This window comes from Dipodomys merriami, unplaced genomic scaffold (genome assembly GCF_024711535.1).
Source record: "Dipodomys merriami isolate MVZ:Mamm:240054 unplaced genomic scaffold, mDipMer1.0.p SCAF_174, whole genome shotgun sequence".
In the NCBI taxonomy this organism is placed as follows: Eukaryota; Metazoa; Chordata; class Mammalia; order Rodentia; family Heteromyidae; genus Dipodomys; species Dipodomys merriami.
In genome coordinates, this window is record NW_027203093.1 from 1,397,119 (window position 1) to 1,416,273 (window position 19,155).

At 61.1% G+C, this 19,155-nt stretch overlaps 2 protein-coding genes across 7 annotated transcripts; one reads left to right on the forward strand and one right to left on the reverse strand.

Annotated features, from left to right (window-relative positions):
• The first annotated feature begins 570 nt into the window (after nucleotides 1-570).
• LOC138829584 (lymphocyte antigen 6E-like) lies at nucleotides 571-3,850 on the forward strand. Of its 2 annotated transcripts, none has more exons than XM_070025951.1 (4): nucleotides 571-663; nucleotides 2,412-2,525; nucleotides 2,835-2,954; nucleotides 3,057-3,850. In XM_070025951.1, the coding sequence occupies exons 2-4, from the start codon at nucleotides 2,447-2,449 to the stop codon at nucleotides 3,278-3,280; spliced, it is 423 nt and encodes a 140-aa protein (XP_069882052.1). In that variant the 5' UTR covers nucleotides 571-663; nucleotides 2,412-2,446; the 3' UTR covers nucleotides 3,281-3,850. The 2 variants fall into 2 exon arrangements, with proteins under 2 accessions (XP_069882052.1, XP_069882053.1); XM_070025952.1 differs by having other exon boundaries at nucleotides 2,417-2,525.
• An 8,966-nt stretch (nucleotides 3,851-12,816) lies between these two features.
• On the reverse strand, nucleotides 12,817-18,338 carry LOC138829585 (lymphocyte antigen 6A-2/6E-1-like). Of its 5 annotated transcripts, XM_070025956.1 has the most exons (6): nucleotides 18,134-18,337; nucleotides 17,919-18,032; nucleotides 15,166-16,208; nucleotides 14,395-14,469; nucleotides 13,928-14,044; nucleotides 12,817-13,539 (listed from the first exon to the last, which is right to left on the reverse strand). In XM_070025956.1, exons 4-6 carry the CDS (start codon nucleotides 14,444-14,446, stop codon nucleotides 13,316-13,318), a joined length of 393 nt encoding a protein of 130 aa, XP_069882057.1. In that variant the 5' UTR covers nucleotides 14,447-14,469; nucleotides 15,166-16,208; nucleotides 17,919-18,032; nucleotides 18,134-18,337; the 3' UTR covers nucleotides 12,817-13,315. The 5 variants fall into 5 exon arrangements, with proteins under 5 accessions (XP_069882057.1, XP_069882055.1, XP_069882056.1 ...); XM_070025954.1 differs by having other exon boundaries at nucleotides 17,919-18,337; XM_070025955.1 differs by having other exon boundaries at nucleotides 15,166-16,211; nucleotides 17,919-18,337.
• Nucleotides 18,339-19,155: the final 817 nt, after the last annotated feature.

Below are 19,155 nucleotides of genomic sequence, written 5' to 3' on the forward strand. Positions count from 1 at the left end.
GGGCAGGCGCAGAGGAGGGCCTGGGGGCTCCCCGGGCGCCCTGCCCGGTGCCGGCACACGGGGAGGACACGGGGGCACGGTCCAGCGCCCTGGCCACCTGGTCAGCACCACCAGGCCTGCCCAGCGAGAGGACGGGAAGGGCCGCGGGAGCGCGGGGCAGCGCGGGGACAAGGCCTGGCTGGACTCAGGTGCCCCCTTGCGGGGGGGGTCTGGGCGGCCTCAGCGCCTTGCCAGGGTCGCTTGGCCGCCGCGGAGTCCCAGATCCTGGCGCAAGTCCAGGGACCCCAACCGACCGGCAGGGCGGTCCACCCCGGCCCGGGCCCGCCCCGGAGCAGGCCCCGCCCCGCCCTGGTTCCATCCCCATCCTGGCCACGCCCAGACTCCGCCCGAGCTCCGTCCCCCGTCCGGCCCGCTCAGCCTCAGCCCGGGCCCCGCCCAGACCCAGCCCGGCCCCGCCCCCAGGCAGGGCCCCGCCCACAGGCAGGGCCCCGCCCAGATTCAGCCCAGGCCCCGCCCACAGGCAGGCCCCGCCCAGATTCCGCCCAGGCCCCGCCCCGCCCGCGCCGCGCTCAGACTCGTCCCCCGCCTGCCCGGAGTCTCGGGGCCGCGGTCTCGGCGCCGGCTTTGGGAGCGCGTCCAGGCCCCGCGCCTGCGTCCGCCGCGGTGAGTCTGCCGGGCCTGCCGGGCCCCGCCGCGGCGAGCGCCCCCCCGGGGGCTCCGGGCCCGGGGCGGGCGCGTGGCGGCGGCGCCGGGGGGTCGCGGGCCTGGGGCCGGGAGCCGTTCACACGGGCAGCCGCGCCGGAGCCCGCGCCTGCCGGGCCCAGCCCCGACCCCACCGGAGCGTGGGGACCACGGCTTCCAGGACGGGCGGGAGCCGGGGCCCGGGGGCCGGCGCCGCGGGGAGGAGGCAGCCCGGGCCCGCGCGGCCTCGGGGCCTGGCTTTCCGGGGGGCCGGGGAGGAGGGCTCCTGTCCCCCGCCCGTTCCCGGTGCCCCCCGCCCCGTCCCCTCCCCCCGCCCCGTCCCCCGCCCGTTCCCGGTGCCCCCCGCCCCGTCCCCCCCCCGCCCCGTCCCCCGCCCGTTCCCGGTGCCCCCCCACCCCGTCCCCCGCCCGTTCCGGGTGTCCCCCCCACCCCGTCCCCCGCCTGTTCCCGGTGCCCCCCCACCCCGTCCCCCGCCCGTTCCCGGTGCCCCCCGGCCCCGTCCCACGCCCGTTCCCGGTGCTCCCCCCCGCCCCACGCCCGTTCCCGGTGCCCCCCCCGCCCCATCCCCTGCCCGTTCCCGGTGCTCCCCCCCGTCCCCCGCCCGTTCCCGGTGCCCCCCCCCCCGCCCCGTCCCCCGCCCGTTCCCGGTGCTCCCCCCCGTCCCCCGCCCGTTCCCGGTGCCCCCCCCCGCCCCGTCCCCCGCCCGTTCCCGGTGCCCCCCCCCGCCCCGTCCCACGCCCGTTCCCGGTTTCCCCCCCCGTGTCCCCCCTGGTGCCCCCCGCCGGCGGCGCCCTCTGGCTCCGGTGCTCATCTCTGGACACAGACCCCCCTACCCTGCCCCCCACGAAGGAGGTGCCCGGGCGCCCCGGCCCCGAGGCCGGCCGGGACTCCCCGCGCCCAGCCCGCCTTCCTCCCCGCCTGGAGGCAGCACCGGTCCGGCCGGGCTGCGCGCCTCGTGACCATCTGGAGTTTCTGCGTTCCCACCAAGCTGCTGCAGGGGTCCGAGGCTGCACCGGAGAGGCCTGGCCGGCGGCTGCTCTGCCCCGCAGGCTCCACCGACCTCCCCCAAATCCGGGCTCCCTGGGGTTCTTCTCCCCGCCCCTCCCCCACCTGGGGCCTTCCCGGCAGAAGGCCCCGACTCCCACAGTGTGCGTGCGTCCAGCTGGAAAAACCGGGTACCAAAACCCAGGCTTTTCTACCCAGTGCCACAGACTCTGGTCCAAGGGCCGCGTGGTTCTCGGACCCCGCGTGGAGGAGCCTCGCGCGCGTCTGTGGCCGCAGGTGGCCTGCCCTGAGCATGGCGCGGGGATGGGAGATCTTCACACAGGTCTCCCTGGTGAACCGAAGGCCACCCGGGTCCTCCAGCCCGTGCTGCTGCCCGCTGAGGGAGGCTGCTGCCTAGCCCAGCAGGAGCCTCGTGGGAGTGGGGGTGGGGTCCTCCACTTTTGAGGTGTGGCCTAGGCTCCGGAGAGAACCACCCTCCGAGCGAGGGAAATTCAAGGTGTAGCTGCATTGCTGACCGCCAGCGGGGGCTGGGCCCTGGGCCTTCAGTTCTGCGCGTGTTCACCATATCCCTTAGCTGGCCAGGTGTCCTGCAGGAGTGGAGCAGGAACCCCTCCTGCTGGCTCTGCATCTGGGTGTCAGCAGCTGCCCCTGGGCAGGGCCTGAGAGGCCGCCTGGCCCCTGAGGAGCTGCGTCTCTTATGGCAGGACAGGCTTCTTCGGCTTCGGGAGACCAAACAGCCATGTCCGGGATGTCCGCTGCCTCCAGCATGAGGGTCTTCCTTCCGGTGCTGCTGGTTGTCATCCTGGGAGTGGAGCAAGGTGCGACGCACAGCCCTGCCCTCCCCCCCACCCCGCCCTGTCCTTCTGGGACAGCCCCCAGGGCACCTGTGGCCCTACCCCCTGCCTTCCTGTCCACACAGTGGCCGTGGTGTGATTGGAGTCCTCTCCAGGGCTTCCTGGCCAGCATCTGGTGTCACTCCTCACTATGTTTTTGTCTCCAGACTAGGGCCTGGCATACAGTAGTTGATCACTAATGCCTGCAGAGCCAGGGCTGAAGGAGGGAGGCACTGGAAGGTTTCCCCAGGCATGGGACCCGTGTCACCTGCCGTGTGTCCCTTTTCTCTGCAGGCCACTCCCTGGTCTGCTTTTCCTGCACCAATCAGCAGAGCAATTTCTACTGCCTGAAGCCGACCATCTGCTCCGATTCAGACAACTACTGCGTGACCCTGTCCGCCTCCGCTGGTATCGGTGAGTGCTCGGACGGCAGCCAGGCCCAGCCGGACCAGCCCCACCTGCCGCCGCCTCCGCCCATCTGCCCTCTTTCCCCTCACAGCCTCATTTTTTGTGCAGGGAACATTGTGGACTTTGGCTACACCCTGAACAAGGGCTGCTCGCCCATCTGCCCCGGCCCTAGCATCAACGTCGGCGTGGCCTCCGTGGGCACCCACTGCTGCCAGAGTTTCCTGTGCAATATCAGCGCGGCCGGTGGCGGGCCCCGGGTCAGCGGCCCACTGCTGGGCCTTGGGCTTCTCCTCAGCCTGCTGTCGGTCCTGCTGCTGCAGCTGAGCCCCTGAGCCCGCAGACCCCGTGCCCATATGCCCTGAGCTCAGGAAGAATACCCGGCCCCTTCCCGATCACAGGAGGCGAGTCTCCAGCTCCTCCTCATGCCTGATAACCTCCCCTGAGACCTGTCTCCAAGGCCAGACCAGCACCTGCCCAGCCCGGGGCGGAGGGGGGCAGCTGCCCTCCCTCTTAAGTCAATCATGTGACCTTCCTTGGGGGATCAGGGAAGAGATGAGGGGTTCCCCTGAAGTCTGAGGTTCCCAGGGTCAGTCTAGGAACCCTCAGAGGCACGGAAAGGGCCCCCTATGCCCCATTCCTGTTGGTCCCAGGAGGCTGTGCCGAGTGTGCGGCTGTGAGCGTGTGGCATGGTGAGCACACGGCAGCGTGGAGTGAGTGCGGGGCAGTGTTGAGGAAGGGCATGGGAAGGTCCAGGGGCCCCAGGCCGTCCCAAAGCCCCTCGCCCAGCATTGCGTACCCACCCGGCACTCCTGTGCTCTGCTCAGCCCCGCTGCCCCTCTGCCCACCCTGCGCCACCGTCCGCAGCTTTGGTGCCAAAGTGTGGAATAAAATTTAGAAACATTCTCACTCTGCACGGCCTTGGTCCCTGTGCCGCTCGCCACGGCCCTACAAGGGGGTCCTACCCGGAGACACCCAGGCCAGGCGAGGCTGGACTTTGCGAGGCCCCTCCGCCTGCCTGCTGGCCCTGGCCTGGCCAGCCGCGTGCCGTGCGTGGCGGGGGTGGGGGCAGCAGGGAGGAGCGTTGGGAGAAGCGTCTTCCGGCTCAGTTCCCCACAGGTTCCCTAGTTCACACTTCCCAAGACTAAAAGACACCCGGAGGCCGGGGGTGGGGTCCCTGTCCTCAGAACAGCTCCCCGGGAGCTGTAGGGTTTCTTGGGGCCCTGGGAACCTTGCCCAGCAGCGTAGTCGCCATGATAGCTCAGGGTGAAGCTTGCAGACTCAGTGTCTTCCTTACTACCCCTGAGAGGGGGGCTAGGCATGGACCCCCGACTTGGTGTGCCCTGAAGGCAGAGGAAGGAGCCAGACATAGGTGGAAGAAAGGATCACTCAGAAAAACAGGGTGTACTCTACAAGCCCCAGAGAAGGTTCCAGAAACTCAGCAGAGCAACCCTGGAGGCTCCCAGCAACTGAAACATGCTTTACTCCTGGAGTACTAGAAAGCAAGAGAAGGAAAGCAGAACGGGGCTCCTGCAGGGAGCGCTGCCCAGGGCGTGGGGCTTGTAGCCTGACCTGCAGAAGGCTCAGGAGCAAACCCCAGGTGACTACCAGAGGGGCCCCCACCCATGGGCCCTCCAGGCCCTGGGAGCTGCCGCACTGAGGCCCGCTCTGCTGGGACTTTGGTGACTGAGGCACGGCCACGGGGTAGGGTCTGGGACCCCTTGAGGCCCAGCCTTTGCTCTGCTGTGCACCGCCTTTGTGATCGGGACAGTCCCAGCAAAGGAAGCTGGTCAGGCCTCCAGGTTAGCACGGGCTAACCTGGGGAGACTGGCAAAAAGGAAAGGAAAATGCACTTGGTTGTAACAAAAGATGGGAAGAGATCCCAAGAGACCCCTTGGTTTTGTTTTCTGCTCTGGGGCTGCGCAGCTGATCTTCGAGCACCCCAGGTTAAGTTAGTACAGGAAGGAAGCGTGGGAAGAGCCACTTTAAGTCACCCTATTTTTGTTAGGTTTTTAAAAAGAGGTAGCCGGAGCCGGGCGCTGGTGGCTCACGCCTGTAATCCTAGCTAGTCAGGAGGCTGAGATCTGAGGATCGCGGTTCAAAGCCAGCCCGGGCAGGAGAGACCGTGAGACTCCTATCTCCAATAAACCACCAGAAAACCGGAAGTGGCGCTGTAGCTCAAGTGGTAGAGCGCTCGCCTTGAGTTGAAGAGCTGAGGGACAGCACTCAGGCCCAGAGTTCAAGCCCCATGACCGACAAAAAAAAAAAAAAGAGGTAGCCGAGTAGGAACAGCACCACGCATGTGGTATTCAGGTGAGGGGTAGTTTTATTCATTCTGGCTGGCATCAGGCCACATTGGCCCTCCACACGGCTGGGAAAGAGAGCTGGGAAAGAGCTCGAAGAGAGCGCGTCTGGGCCTGGGCTAGGCCTTATCTAGGGTATGGGTGGAGAAAGATGTGACCACATCAAATTCAGATCTGACCTCTTCCAGGTGTGCCAGTTGCCTAGGTAACACAGGTACTGGTGGAGACTTTGCTGTGGGGAGGGTGGAGTCTGCTTGCCATCCAGGAGAGGATCTTGCAATTTTTTTTAATTCTTATTTTTTATTGTGAACATACTGTACAGAGGGGTTACAATTACATGGGCAAGATAGTGAATACATTTCTTATCAAGCATTGCAGCCTCCTCCTTTGTTTACCCTTCACATCCCTTCCCAGCCTCCCCCCGTCCCCCCACCTTATAATTTTTATACCTCTGAAAGGGAGGAAGGGTGTGCTGGTGTGCAGCTTTTTTTTGGGGGGGGGTGGTCCGGTCGTGGGGCCTGAACTCTGGGCCTGGGCGCTGTTCCTCAGCTCTTCAGCTCAAGGTTAGCACTCTACCACTTGAGCCACAGCGCCACTTCCGGCTTTTATTCTTTTTGCTTATGTGGTGCTGAGGAATTGAACCCAGGGCCTCATGCATGCAAGGCAAGCGCTCTACCACTGAGCCACCTTCCCAGCCCCTCCAGCTTTATTTTGAATTACTTACTGGTTCTGCTTGAATTACTGAGTTTGGCCCTTTTAAGAATTTTTATTATTTTTGTTTTTAATTTCCCTGTCACCAGAATCTGTCCTGCTCATTCTGGGTCTGAGATTCTGGCAGCTCAGAGCCTCGTCCAGCCAAGAGCCCCGGGGTGCTTGGAGGCAGGGGCAGCTGAGAGAGAGAAGATTCCAGAAGAGGAGGAGGAGCTTGGGGGCTGAGTTTCAATTTCCTGGAGCTGGGGTAGGGAGGGCCTGGGGAGGATGCTGGGGGAGGGGAGGGCCCCGGGGAGCTAAGTTTCCATTTCTCTGAAACCCAGGTTGGGAGGGTAGGAGAGGTGGGTGAGGCCAGCAGGGGAAGGGAGGGGAAGGGAGGGAAGTCCTGGAGGGAGGGGGGGAGAAGGGGAAGGAGGGGAAGGCTGAAACCCTCTCCTTTCAGGGCTCTACTCAGACTTGGTGCCCCGTGCTACGCCTGCCCACACTGGGTCTGAAGCCCTAACGACCCAAAGTCCAGGCACCTGCCCCCTCCCCAAATGCCTCTCTGGAGAGGGTCTTGGTCTGCTCTGACCTTAGGGCCCCTGTGGCCTCTGAGCAGCTGGGGGCACCGTGGGGGCCTGCAGTCTTGGGCTGGACTGCTCCCTGTCACCCCACCCTCCAACTTGAAGGTCACAGGCCGCAGCGCCCCTCACCCACACCCTGCCCTCACCCCTGCAAGCTGCAAGCGTCACGGCTGCAGGCGAGGGTCTGTGAAGTTTCTCTCTAAAGGTAGGGAGTCCTTGACTTCGTTGCAGAGTCAGAATTTCTGAGCAAGTCATGAAAACTTGGTGGAGCCTTATTACGTGAGCCGGCTGCCAGGGCACTGGCAGACAGACACACCACCGAGGGTGGGGGCCGGCAGAGACGCCAGCTCTTTAGCCTCGGGTTTTATATGGTAAAGGCAGGGGTCCGACTAACGTTTTGCAAGGATGGGTGTGTGACCTTTGCTCTAATCTCTCCTGGTGTTACACTTGGAATGTCTGGATGTTTGGGCATTTCTTCCAGGCAGGAATGCATCCTGCCAGAGAGCAGGTGTCCTGGAGGTGAGAAAGGCTTCCTGGTGACTGCCTTGGGGGCGGAGGAGATCAGGTTGGGGGAGCACTTCCCTCAGAAAGGCACACGTCCTGCTAAATAAATGCTAGTGTTGGATGTGGGAAAGGCAGCGCCCAGGAAGGAATGCTTCTCGCTTTTCTTTGGACCGTGGATGGCGCTTCTCTAAGGTCTGGGAGTCAGCTTGCAGACCAGGTCCCCGGCCCGTGTCCCCTCCCAGCTTACAAAAATCAGTTGTTTCTGCTCCCCGTGTGATGTGCACATTCCAGCTCCAGTTGCCAGTCCCGTTACACTCCTCCCAACGAGACTCATTCACAGTCTTATAACGCCCCCCCCCGCCACCCCGAATCCCACGGTCCACATAATGATGCCCATGTGATGCCTCCCAAAGTTCTGTTTAAATGTCGCCCACACCTGTCCCCACGGCCTCTCATGGCTGCTCGGAGCAGCCCTGCACGTCTCCCCAACAAAGCCTTGAGCCTGTATCGCGCTCACCTCGCCTTTTTTTGGGGGGGGGGTCTGGTCGTGGGGCCTGAACTCTGGGCCTGGGCGCTGTCCCTCAGCTCTTCAGCTCAAGGCCAGCGCTCTACCATTTGAGCCACAGCACCACTTCCGGCTTTTTTCTTTTTGCTTATGTGGTGCTGAGGAATCGAACCCAGGGCCTCATGCATGCAAGGCAAGCGCTCTACCACTGAGCCGCCTTCCCAGCCCCTCACCTCTCCTTTCTTACACTATGTTTCTAAAGCCCACGCTCTGAGCTGCCTTCACCTGGCCCCTTTTCCTCCGTCTCTCCTGCCTCATGAGGACCCCGAGACCGCAGTGTTTGGGGAAAGGACAGATTTGAACGGTGAGAACAAAGGCTGACAAAGCAGGGGGGGGGCTGGAGTGGAGGGGTGTAAGTGGGGGCCTAGGTAGGGCTGGGGGAAGGTAGCTGGGGAGTGGCCAGGAGTTTCAGGACTGGTCTTGAGAGTTGGTGCTTGTAGTCTGAAACTGCCTGATTCTTGGAGCCTATTGTGTGGGTTAAGGGCTTGGCCAGGTGTGGCCAGCGTGGAGGATTCCGGTGCAGTCACCTGAGGGGTGGGGATGGGGAAGTGGAGGAGGGGAGGGGGGCCGGCATCGGAGAACACAGCAGATCCCATCAATGGGCAGCCAGGGTCTGCGAGAGACACCGGGTCCTGGGCCTCCTCTTGGGCTCCTCACCAAGCCCTGGACCCGCAGGGGAGGGGGGGGCGCACGCTGCCCCCCTGGAAGGACAGAGTGAGGACCGGAGGGGCTGAGGGACGGGGTCCTGGGTGGAAGCCGTTGGGTGAGGGTGGAGGAGCCCACAGCTCCAGGGCTGTGGGGGGCCTAGGTGGTAGGGAGTGGACGCTATCCTGGGGGCTCACAGGAGCCCCGACCTCTCCTTCCACTGACTGGGGGTGGGCAGCTCTGCAGGGTGGGGCGGGGCCTGGGCGCAGGGCAGGGCGGGGCCTGGGCGCAGGGCAGGGCGGGGCCTGGGCGCAGGGCAGGGCGGGGTCTGGGTGCAGGGCAGGGCGGGGCCTGGGTGCAGGGCAGGGCGGGGTCTGGGTGCAGGGCAGGTCCGGGTCTGGGCACAGGCGGGGCCTGGGTGCAGGGCAGGGCGGGGCCTGGGCGCAGGGCAGGGCGGGGCCTGGGTGCAGGGCAGGGCGGGGCCTGGGTGCAGGGCAGGGCGGGGTCTGGGTGCAGGGCAGGGCGGGGCCTGGGTGCAGGGCAGGGCGGGGTCTGGGTGCAGGGCAGGTCCGGGTCTGGGCACAGGCGGGGTCTGGGTGCAGGACCTGACCTAGTCTGGGTACAAGGCAGCCCTGTGCGCCCCCTTGTGGCAGAAGCTCTCCTAGCAGGGCGGCGCCCTCGCCTCCGCACCTGAGTCTAACCACGCAGGACGCAGGCAGGCACGGCACCTGCCCCTCAGAGCGCAGACACGGGGGCTCCTGCCCGCCTGGCTGGCCTTCCCTCAGGCAAGACAGCGCCCTGGCTCTGCTGACCCTCGGCAAGGACCCTTCTCCTGGGGCTCTGGAGGTGGTGGGACACCGAGCGACCCAGCCAGAGCAGACCCTGCCCGGTGCCCACGGTGGGCCAGTGCCACACCCACAGCAGCGGCCACACGTTCTCTGCGGGGCTGGGGGCCTACACCTCTTCCCTGTGCCCCTGTTCAGGTCTTGGGTCCGATTTAGGGCTCGCCAAGGGCAGGACCGTGGCCACATCAGGCCAGCTCCAGTCTCCGTGTGACAGGAGGGCAGGAAGAGAAGCACAGTCCCAGGCCTGAAGGTGGGTTTGACCGCTCTCAGTCAGGGCCCAGCTCGGGCCACACAGAGGCCTCTGACCCCCTCACCACATTCCGGTTGAGGCCGGCAGTGCTGAGCGTGCCACAAGGGTTCCGGGCTAAAGGCCCAACCCTAGGGGCTCCACACATCCTGGCCACCTGCTCCAGGATGCACATAAAGAGGTGAGGGGTGGTGAGGGAGGTCTAGCATTCTGGCAGACAGCCTCATGGGGGGAGGCCAAGTGCGGCAGGTCAGGGGGACACCTCTGGACAGGAAGGGAGACAGGGCAGGGTGGACCCAGGCCAGTCTGTGGGGCCAAGGAGTGGCAAGCCCTGTCCTCCCCTCCTGTAGCCCCACCCCCCGACCCTCCAGATCCAGGGGGAGTGGGGTCTTTCCCTGGTGTTGGAGGGACGTGACTTCCAGCCTGAGAGGACTTCCTGCAGACTCCCCTCCGGCGCTCTTCTGTCTTATGACTCCTAGTGCTCCCCCCCCCCACCTTTGTATCCGCTCAGGGGTGACGGTGATGTGACAAATAGAAAGCCATACTTCCTGCTGCCTTCCAGCCAGCCACCCCCCCTCGGCCCCCCTCCCCTGCCTGTGATGTCCTGCTCAGGACACGGTGAGCAGAGGACGGAGCTGCAGCTGCGGCCAGGGCTGCGAGAGGAAGGACTGCTCCGGCAGCTTCTCATCATGACTCCCAAGGGCGCTTAGGAGCATCTGAGTTTCCTGTCCCGGTCCTCGGGGTTGTGACCTAGATCCTGTCCTGGTCCTCGGGGTTGTGACCTAGATCCGCCGCAGCCTGCCCTCAGGCAGGGTGACCTCTTGGGCCTGTATCCTGAAGCCACAGCCTGGACGGAGCTGGGAGAGCAGCAGTCACCAAACAGCCTAGAGGTTGGGTCTTTGAGACCAGGCCAGGCCTCTCGGTGGGGGAAGGGCAGAGGGAGGGGTCTGCCTACAGGGGGCGCCTGTGCCAGCAGCTGAGGCCGCTCCTAGTTTAGGCTTCCTGGTTGTAGCCAGTGGCTTGCCCCATGTCTGCTTCTTTCCTCCTGAGATGGAATCGCCAGAGTCTTTGGCAGGGCTGCCTGACCGCTGTGGCTCCCCAGTCGGAGCCTCCCACATCGAGTAGCATGCCCCCCACACCCCGCCGTGGGTGAATCGATGGTCTCCTGAACTTTTATTCCCAGTCTGGTTTCAAATGCCAATCCTTTGGAGCTCAGTCTCCAGAGTAGCTAGGATTGCAAGTATGAGCCACAGGTGCCTGGTAGGCTTTTCAAAAAGTAACAGAAGTTTGACCCATGCAAAGGAGCTATTCAATGTCATTTACAGGTTATTCCTACTGAAACTGCAAACCTGAATTGTTGGACTTGGGAAATGCACAAGGAGTTATTGACTCTCAATCACACACACACACACACACCACCACCACCACCACCACCACCACTAGTGAGCTGGTTGCCAGTGGCTCACACCTGTAATCCTTTCTACTCAGGCTGAGATCTGAGGATCAGAGTTGGAAGCTAGCTTGGCAGGAAGGGCCATGAGACTCTTATCTCCACTTAACCACCAAAATGCTGAAAGCGGAGCCCTGGCTTGATTGGCAGAGCACCAGACTTGAGTGAAAAGCTAAGGGACAGAACATACTCTCCCCAGTGGTGAGGACTCCTGACCAGCTCCATCCTGACCAGATGCCACAGTAACAAACTTACTCATTATAACTCATTCTAACAACAAAGCCACCCCGCCAGCGCGAGAAGAAGCTGCGGTATCCTCCCTGACAGGCTCTGACAATAGCTCTTACCACACTCTCGCACTCTGATCCTAATGAACCTCAGGCCTGGGCCTGGGGGCTTGGGGTGGGATGGGGGCTTTCCAGGGCTGACCCCACTGGGTGTCCAGCTCTGCCTTTGGGAATCAGAACCTCGGACAAGAGCGCAGCTCTCTGGCGCCCCTAGAGGGTGGACAGTGGTGTTCCCGAGCCCAGGACGCAGGCCCAGGAGTGAACCCCATTTGTGGGGACTGCCTGTGGAAGGGAGTAGGCAGTTAGCCCCTCATTCACTTACAGGGTTTCACACTCACAAACAACACTATACGCCGTTAAACAAGAATCTCAGATAAGGTTATTTTTAACCAACATTTGGGACATACACTAAAGGCTTCAGATGGTGGCCTCTGGGCACACTGGCCAGCATGGGAAGCCAGCACAGGACCAGGACCCAGGACACAGGATGCACGTGCATCTGAGCCTGGCCCTGCCCCTGCTGGTGACCAGTGCTTAGGTTTCCACAAGGGCAGCCCCGCCCCCATGGGACCCCCAGGTCGACCCCTCCCATTTTGGCTCCCCCTGGCTCATCTCCCCTGCACTGCAGGTGCTCAAGGAAGATTTGGGGGACCCACTATTTGCCCCAAGCATCAGTCCTGAGGGAGGCGCTGGCTCCTACATCCAGGGGACGCGCTCCCTCCCGGCTGTGGGGACACCCCTGAGCAGAGGGGGGGGGGGTGGACCGCGGCCTTATTCTGGGATGGGGCCTCTACAGCAGCGCAGCAAGTTCCCGCGCGGACGCCAGGGCCCGGGCAGGCCACCCCAGGCCTGGGGGAGGATGGCCAGAGTGCTGGCAAAGTGTTGCTGAGTCCTTGCGACTGGGTGACTGGACAGGGGCCAGCCCAGCAAAAGAAAAGCCAGGTCCCGGTGCTGCGTGAGCAGAGGCTTTATTGGCCTCGGAGGGAGGGTGGCCTGGCCCGTGCAGGAGGCCCGCAGGGCCTCGGAATCCTGGGCCCACTGCGTGGGACAGTGGTGGCATTGGATGGAGCTTTGGACTCCAGCGAAGCCAAGAATGGCCCCCACCTCTGCGGAGGCCGGGCCTCCCAGGAAACTGGCCTAGTGGGGAGCATGCTACCCCTTCTCCACCGAGTACCAGAGCGGCGGCTGGCACCGGAGGGGAAAGAAGAACTCTGCAAGACACAGAGTGTAGTGGAAAGTAGATTAGACCTCCGGGGGGAGGGTATGGCAGAGGTGGCACCCGGGCTCCCCTACTGAGGGCTAGGGGTGCTGAGCCCCGCCTCCCCCCAGCCCTCAGGACAGCACTCACTCCGGGATATGGGAGGCTTAGGGAATTACACTGGAGTCCTACTGCTTGTTTTACCGGCCTAGGTAGGTAGGTTAAAGATCTGTTATTCCAGGAGCTATTTTTGAAATATAGTTTTATTGTTATTAGGAAGGTGCTGTAAGCCAGCAGTGAGTACATTTCTTCCAATTTGGACAACATCAGTTCTTCCTCTTCCCCCCCAGCCCCCCCACCCCCCCCATATGGGTCACACAGGCTGTTTTCCACACAGTGTCTGCAGAGCACTATAACCGGATTTATCCATCCTCCCCCTTCTGCCCTCCCCCCAAAACCAAACAGCACCGCCAACCACAATAACAACAACAAAATTCATGCTTCAATAAACAAGATTTCATTTTATATATTTTTATTTTTTATTGTTCTTATAAAGGTGCTGTACAGAGGGGTTGCATAAGTTATATAAATTAGGTACATTTAGTGCCGAGCACTCCCATAATCCCAGCTACTCAGGACACTGAGACCTGCTGATCTGACCATCACAGTTCAAAGCCAGCCCAGGCAGGAAAGTCCACCAAAAAGCAGGAAATGGAGCTGTGGTTCAAGTAGTAGAGAGCCAACCTTGAGTGACAGACAGCTAGCTCCCAGACCCTGGGTTCAAGCCCCAGTACTGGCACAAATGGAAAAACAAACATAACTCATCTTGTGCCATTCCCCGCCTGACAGGCTCTGAAGGCATCTCCCTGCAGTGTGCTCTCTCAGAGACCTTATGACAGCTCCATCTTTGGTCTCCTTTGCCTCACCCCCTCCCTCAAGGCTAACTGATACTTAACACTCAGCCTTGGGGCCGCACATCACTGCAGAATTCCTTGTAAGGCGGGCAACCCACTGGGAAAGAAGAGGGCTGTGAGGGAGAGGAGGAAGGGTGATCACAGCCAGAAGCCGAGGCGCACCACCCCCAGGCCCAGCAGGAGCACCCCTGCCAGCATCCAGGTGCTGACCTGCACTGGAACCCCCAAGTTGCACAGATCCTCGCTGCAACAAGATGTCTTTGAGTGGATCATTTTGCCTATGAGTGGTATATTCTTGATGGACATGTTCTTCCCCTTCGGACAAGTAGGGAGGCAGAACTTGTTCTTCACTTTCCTAGACCCTGTAAAAGAAAGGGAGGAGGTGTGACCCCAGGACCCAAGGCAGGCACAGCCTGGCGTCCCAGGCCTGAGAGTCTCTGCACCCATGCCCACGGGGAGAGACAGAGCCTGGCCAAGCCGCAGACAGGGCCACGAGAGACAGGGAGGTCAGCCAGGGCACAGGACCGCGGGCAGTCTGCTCCAGCTCTTCCCAAGCCAGCCCACCCCAGCCTGGTGAGGGGGGTAGGCTGTGGGGGGCTGGACCCCGATGGCAGGATGAGGGGCAGGGACCCCAGAAGCCCCTAGACTCCAGAGAACTGGGAAGGAGGGACTTGCCCCACAGAGTAGCCATTCCTCCAGGTGACCCCAGACGCACCCTGCCCTACCTCCCAGCACAACCCCAGGACTCACCCATAGCCATCCCCACTTCCTGGGTGACACAGACCCCATTGGGGAAGGGGCAGGTGGACGGCTTGCACGTGCTGTCCTGGGTGGCACCCACACACTGGTAACACTGCAGACTCTGAGCTGGGAGAGGCCGAGGCCGTGAGGCAGGGCCCCCCCAGGCCCTCCCCGTACACGACCCCATTCCCACCAGACTGGGAGGCCAGAAGGCCAGGCCAGAGGCCCTCCTGCCGGTCACCTCCCCCCGGGGCCTGGGCAGGGGCCAGGCCATCCAGACACACTGGCTGGGTCCTGCCCTGTCCACCACCCAGCCCAGGAGAGGGGTCAGGGCTTGCCTGGGTGAGCGAGGGAGAGGCGGTGGGGCTGCTGGGCAGAGGCTTGTGCCCCCTCCCCTGCCCGGCCCTCAGCTGACCCCAGGGGCCAGCTGCCCAGTTCACCCCGAGCTCTCTGGCCGGGTTTCCTCCCCAGCTCACCTCTCTCTGCACACAGTAGGGCAGCCAGCAGGATGATCACAAAGGGCGCCATGGCGGGGGAACTGCTCACCTAGGCTGAGGGGTGCACAGACAAAGCTGGGCCTGGGTGTGAGCCGACATCCCCTCCAGGGCCGGCCCAGGCCCTGCCAGCTCCCCAGAGGAGGAGCGCCTTCCCGAGCCCCCATCCTGTCCCCACCCCACGCAGCAGAGCCCACGGCCGGCCCCGGCTGCCCCACCTGTCCTCAGGTCCTCTGGCTGGCCAGCAGCGGCAAGTGAGGATGGAGCAGAGGAGCACAGGAGCTGGGCCTAGATCGAGCACTGGCCCCGCCCAGGCCCCACCCAGGCCCCGCCCAGAGCCCCACGGCCCCGCCCAGTCGCTCCCAACACCTCCTCCAGGCAGCTGGCCCCTGGGGCCAGAGGCTAGGTAGGGTCCCTTTCTCCTGGGCCCACAGTGTCTGTTGTGGGGATTTCCGCTCCTTTGGGAGAGGCAGGCTGAGCAGCTGGGCACCGCTGGCCCTCAGGGGCAGGTCAGAGGACAGAGAGGGCTGGAGGGCCTGCCCCGGTGCTGGCACCCAGGAACGCTCTGGTGGGTGGCAGGAGGGGACAGGGCACAGGAAGGCACTGGAAATCCACACCTCCCCAGCTGAGATTCCTGGGACCCAGTTTCTTCAAGCAGTTTATTTTAGGGACCCTTCTAGGTGCCTGGCTCTGATTGTCCACATCCTACGTCACCAAACATGAGGGTCCTGGGTCAGATCACCATGGTCACACCTGGGGATGACACCACACGGTGGGATATGCCCACTCAACACGTTCACAAACTCCACGGCCTCCGGTGGACCGCCGCCGCTCGGCTGTGTCTCCATCCCCGAGTTCCTTCTTTTTCTATTTGTTGGTTTGTTTGGTGTGTGTGTGCACTCCAGCACGGGTCACACACATTCCAGTCCTGGGACTTGAACCAAGGGCCTCCTGCTCTTGCTTAGCCGTTTTTGCTCAAGGTTAGAGCTCTACCACTGGAGCCACACCACTTTTGGCTTTTTGCTGGCTAATTGGAGATAAAAATGCCAGAGAATTTCCTGTCAGGGCTGGCTTTGAACCTTAATCCTCAGATCTCAGCCTCCTGAGGAGCTGGGATTACAGCTACTGAGCATCAGCACCTGCCTCCACATATATTCCTTCTGTATACACTAAAATTCATGCTGAAGAAGGAGCTCTTTTTTGCCTCTGTCTGAGTCTTTGTCCACAAACTTGTCCGACTGGCTGCATCTCCACGCCCCCTCAGCACTGCAGTCAGTTACTACCCTTCCAGCAGACTTTGTTTCTTGTTTGGGGGTGGTTTGTTTTTTTTTTGCTGTTTGTGGGGCTTGAACTCTGGGCTTGGGCGCGGTCCCTGTGCTCTTCAGCTCAAGGTGAGCATCAAGCAGACTTTGATGGTGGCAGGTGTCTCCTGGGGGTAACGATGTTTTCTGATGATTGGAGACCCTGAGCATCTTTCCATGTGCTCATTGCCTCCTGAATTTTTTAAATTTTTATTGTTATTATAAAGGTGGTGTCCAGAGGGTTACCATCACATCTCAGGTAAAGAGCACGTTTGTTTTTGAGCAGTGTCACCCCTTTGCTGACGCTCCTGAATTTCCTCTTGGTGACGTCTACTTCACGTTTTGCTGCCCAGGCTGCGTATTTGTCTCACTGGGAGAAAACCATAGCAAGGCAGGTTGTGCTGAAGTCTGTAGGGACCCTCAAGTCTCCGACACAAGAGGCTCAGCCAAGTCCAGAGCGGAATGAGAGGAGAGCCCCATCAGCCCCTGGTTAGCCTACTAACACAAAAGACAAGAAGAACGGGGAAGGCACTCAGGAAGAATCGCCAGCACCTGGCCCACCCCTGGCTTGTCAACAGAAACCACCTGTGATGTCACAGGGGGTCACTGCCCGCACCAGAGCTATGGTGGAGGGCCGAGGGCAGAGGGCGGACCCCTAGCTGCTCCCTCGAGGCCTAGGAGCTGGGACATCCTGACAGACACCCACTGAGTCACTGTGGTCCTAAGGTCACAGCACCACACATCCATCACCGTGATGCTGGGATACACAAGTCAGCCACGCTGCCCACCGCTTAAGAAAGCGGCACCCGGTCCAGCAATAGCACTTGACAGTGCTGCTGGTTTATGTCCGCACCAGATGCACTTTTATCTTACTCCAGAGTTGCACTCCTGATATTTATTAAGCAGTAACTGAGCCAGATGCCAGTGTCTCACACCTGTCATCCTAGCTACTCGGGAGGCTGAGATGTGAGGATCGCAGTTCAAAGCCAACATAGACAGGAAAGTCTTGAGACTCTTATCTCCAAGAAACCATTAAAAATTTGGAAGTAGAGCTGTGGTTCACATGGTAGAGTACTAGCCTTAAGCAAGAAAAAAAATCTCAGGGACAGCGCCCTGCCTGAGTTCAAGCCTCAGGACTAGGGAAAAAGGAAGAGAAGAGAGTCCAGCAGCCGCAGGCAGGTGCTGAGCTGGCCCCGAGTCACCCAGGCCAGGCACAGGGCGTCCCTGGGGAGGAGGTGGACCTGCGGATGCGGCCCGCAGCGGCTCAGGCTCTGTGTGTTGTGTTTTAAGTTTTAACTGAAGTGGTGCCATTGCTCCAGTGGTAGAGCACTCGCCTTGAGCGGAAGAGCTGAACAGTGTCCAGGCCCAGAGTTCAAGCCCCACAAAAGCCCCGACCAAAAAAAAAAAAAAAAAAAAAAAGTTAAAAAGTCTTGCCGGGCGCGGGTGGCTCACGCCTGTCATCCTAGCTACTCAGGAGGCTGAGATCTGAGGATCGAGGTTCAAAGCCAGCCTGGGCAGGAAAGTCTGTGAGACTCCTATCTCCAACAAACCACCAGAAAACCAGAAGTTGTGCGGTGGCTCAAGGAGCGCTCGCCTGGAGCTGAAGAGCTGGGGACAGCGCCCAGGCCCAGAGTTCAAGCCCTACCACCACCACCAACAAAAAAAAATTAGGAAGAGCCTTCTAGAATAAGGATATGAAGGGTTTTTGATGTTTTGTTTTGTCTTTTTTTTCCTATTTCTGTCCTTTTTAAACCATGGTGGAGCGCAAACTCAGGAACACTCCACCACTGAACTACATTCCAAGCTCAGCAAAAAATAAAACATACATATGTGTATATTTATATATATGGTTGATATTTATACATGATATATATATATATATATACACATATGTTGGACGGGGCATGGTAGTGCATATCTATAATCCCAGTTACTGCAGGGCCGTGATAGGAGGATTGTAGAGATAGGAAGACTGTGGGGACTGGGCCAGATAGGCCAATGTATGAAACCACATCTGAAAACAAACTAAACCAAAAAGGGCCTGGGTGTGACTCAAGAGGTAGAGCATTTGTCTAGCAATCCTGAGGCCCTGAGTTCAAACCCCAGAGCCATCTTAAAAGTGTGTGTGTGTGTGTGTGTGTGTGTGTGGTGCCTTACCTATATTTTGTTTGTGCTTTAAGCTAAGTGTTATTTAAAAAGACTCACCGTCAGCTACGGAGAGCGCAGGGGTTGGGAGGGTCTTGCTGGAGATGAGCAGGGCAGCAAGTCAGTGAGGGCCCATCCCAGCCATAAGCTGAGCGGGGCCCCGCCGGGACCCAGCTGGGGAGAGGCCACAGGCAGGACGGCTGTTGGAGGACAGCCCTGGGCAAAACCTGAAGAAAACTAAAGCAAAGTGGCAGGCAGACAGGGCAGACGCTCACCTCGCAAGAGGGCCCTGAGTTCAAAGTCCAGCGCCAAAACCGCAAAAAGGTAAAAACATTAAAATTGAAGCATCAAATTACAACAAATGAAACTTAATGCATTAACAAAGCAAGAGCTTGCACACCGCCTAGCAAATGCTGGTTGATGCAGGGTAATATCTCAGGCCTCCTCTCTGAGCCCTCCCTCCCTGTGTCCCTCCCTCCCAGCCCCCGCTCAGTGGTCTGTGGGCTCAGTGGTCAGTGGCGTCAGGTGGCTGCACGGGAGGCTGCTCTCCTCTAACGGCGAGTTTGCACAGCGCACTCAGGGCGCTGGTCTGTCCGCTTGGACACACAAACCCACTGAGGCACTGTGATGCGCCGCTCAGGGCAGCGCTGGCTGGGTAGAGGTCCAGGAATGGAGAAGCCTGGGTTGGTTGGGCAGGGCTTCCCGGGGGCAGAGAAGCCCGTCCCTCACCCCTCACCCCTCACCTCCTGGCTCCTGCGCCCCAGGCTAAACCTCTCCTCACGCAGCTGCGGCCTGGATGCCTCATCCTGGTTGTGAAATACTCCTCGTGACCCCCAGCTCCCAGGGCAGCCTGGCTCTGGAGTGCAACCCCGTCCAAGCTCCAGTCCGATTCGGTTAAGGTCGTGTGGTTTCCATCATTACCTTTATCTCACTGGATTGTAAATTCCCACCCGTGGGGCAGGTCGAGGGGCCCCACGGGCTCCTCCACACCGGCTGACTGTCCGAGTCACTCACTGCGATGGACCGGCCTGGGCAGGGCCTCAGCCGCCGCCCCCAGCCCCCCACTTTCACCTGGGAGTGCGCCTTTCTATGTGAACTTTACTGTGGATGATAACCTTTGCTATTACTGCACGTTCTGAGACTCATCCGAGGAAGAAGGTGGTGGGAAAGCAGGCGGAAGCCATTGCTGGGCGGTGGAGGCGGGGCGGGGCGGGGAGCCTGGACTCCCAGCCCGAGGCTGAGGGTAACGCAGGTGACACCAGAGGCTGAGGGCGGAGAACAGCCAGTCTTCCTTCCT

Coding starts and splice junctions, on each gene's coding strand:
- LOC138829584 (XM_070025951.1), top strand. CDS start 2,447: ATGTCCGGGATGTCCGCTGCCTCCAGCATGAGGGTCTTCCTTCCGGTG. Junction 2,526..2,834: donor CATCCTGGGAGTGGAGCAAG/GTGCGACGCACA, acceptor TTTTCTCTGCAG/GCCACTCCCTGGTCTGCTTT. Junction 2,955..3,056: donor GTCCGCCTCCGCTGGTATCG/GTGAGTGCTCGG, acceptor TTTTTTGTGCAG/GGAACATTGTGGACTTTGGC.
- LOC138829585 (XM_070025957.1), bottom strand. CDS start 14,446: ATGGCGCCCTTTGTGATCATCCTGCTGGCTGCCCTACTGTGTGCAGAG. Junction 14,045..14,394: donor CCTACTGTGTGCAGAGAGAG/GTGAGCTGGGGA, acceptor GGCCTCTCCCAG/CTCAGAGTCTGCAGTGTTAC. Junction 13,540..13,927: donor GGAAGTGGGGATGGCTATGG/GTGAGTCCTGGG, acceptor TTTCTTTTACAG/GGTCTAGGAAAGTGAAGAAC.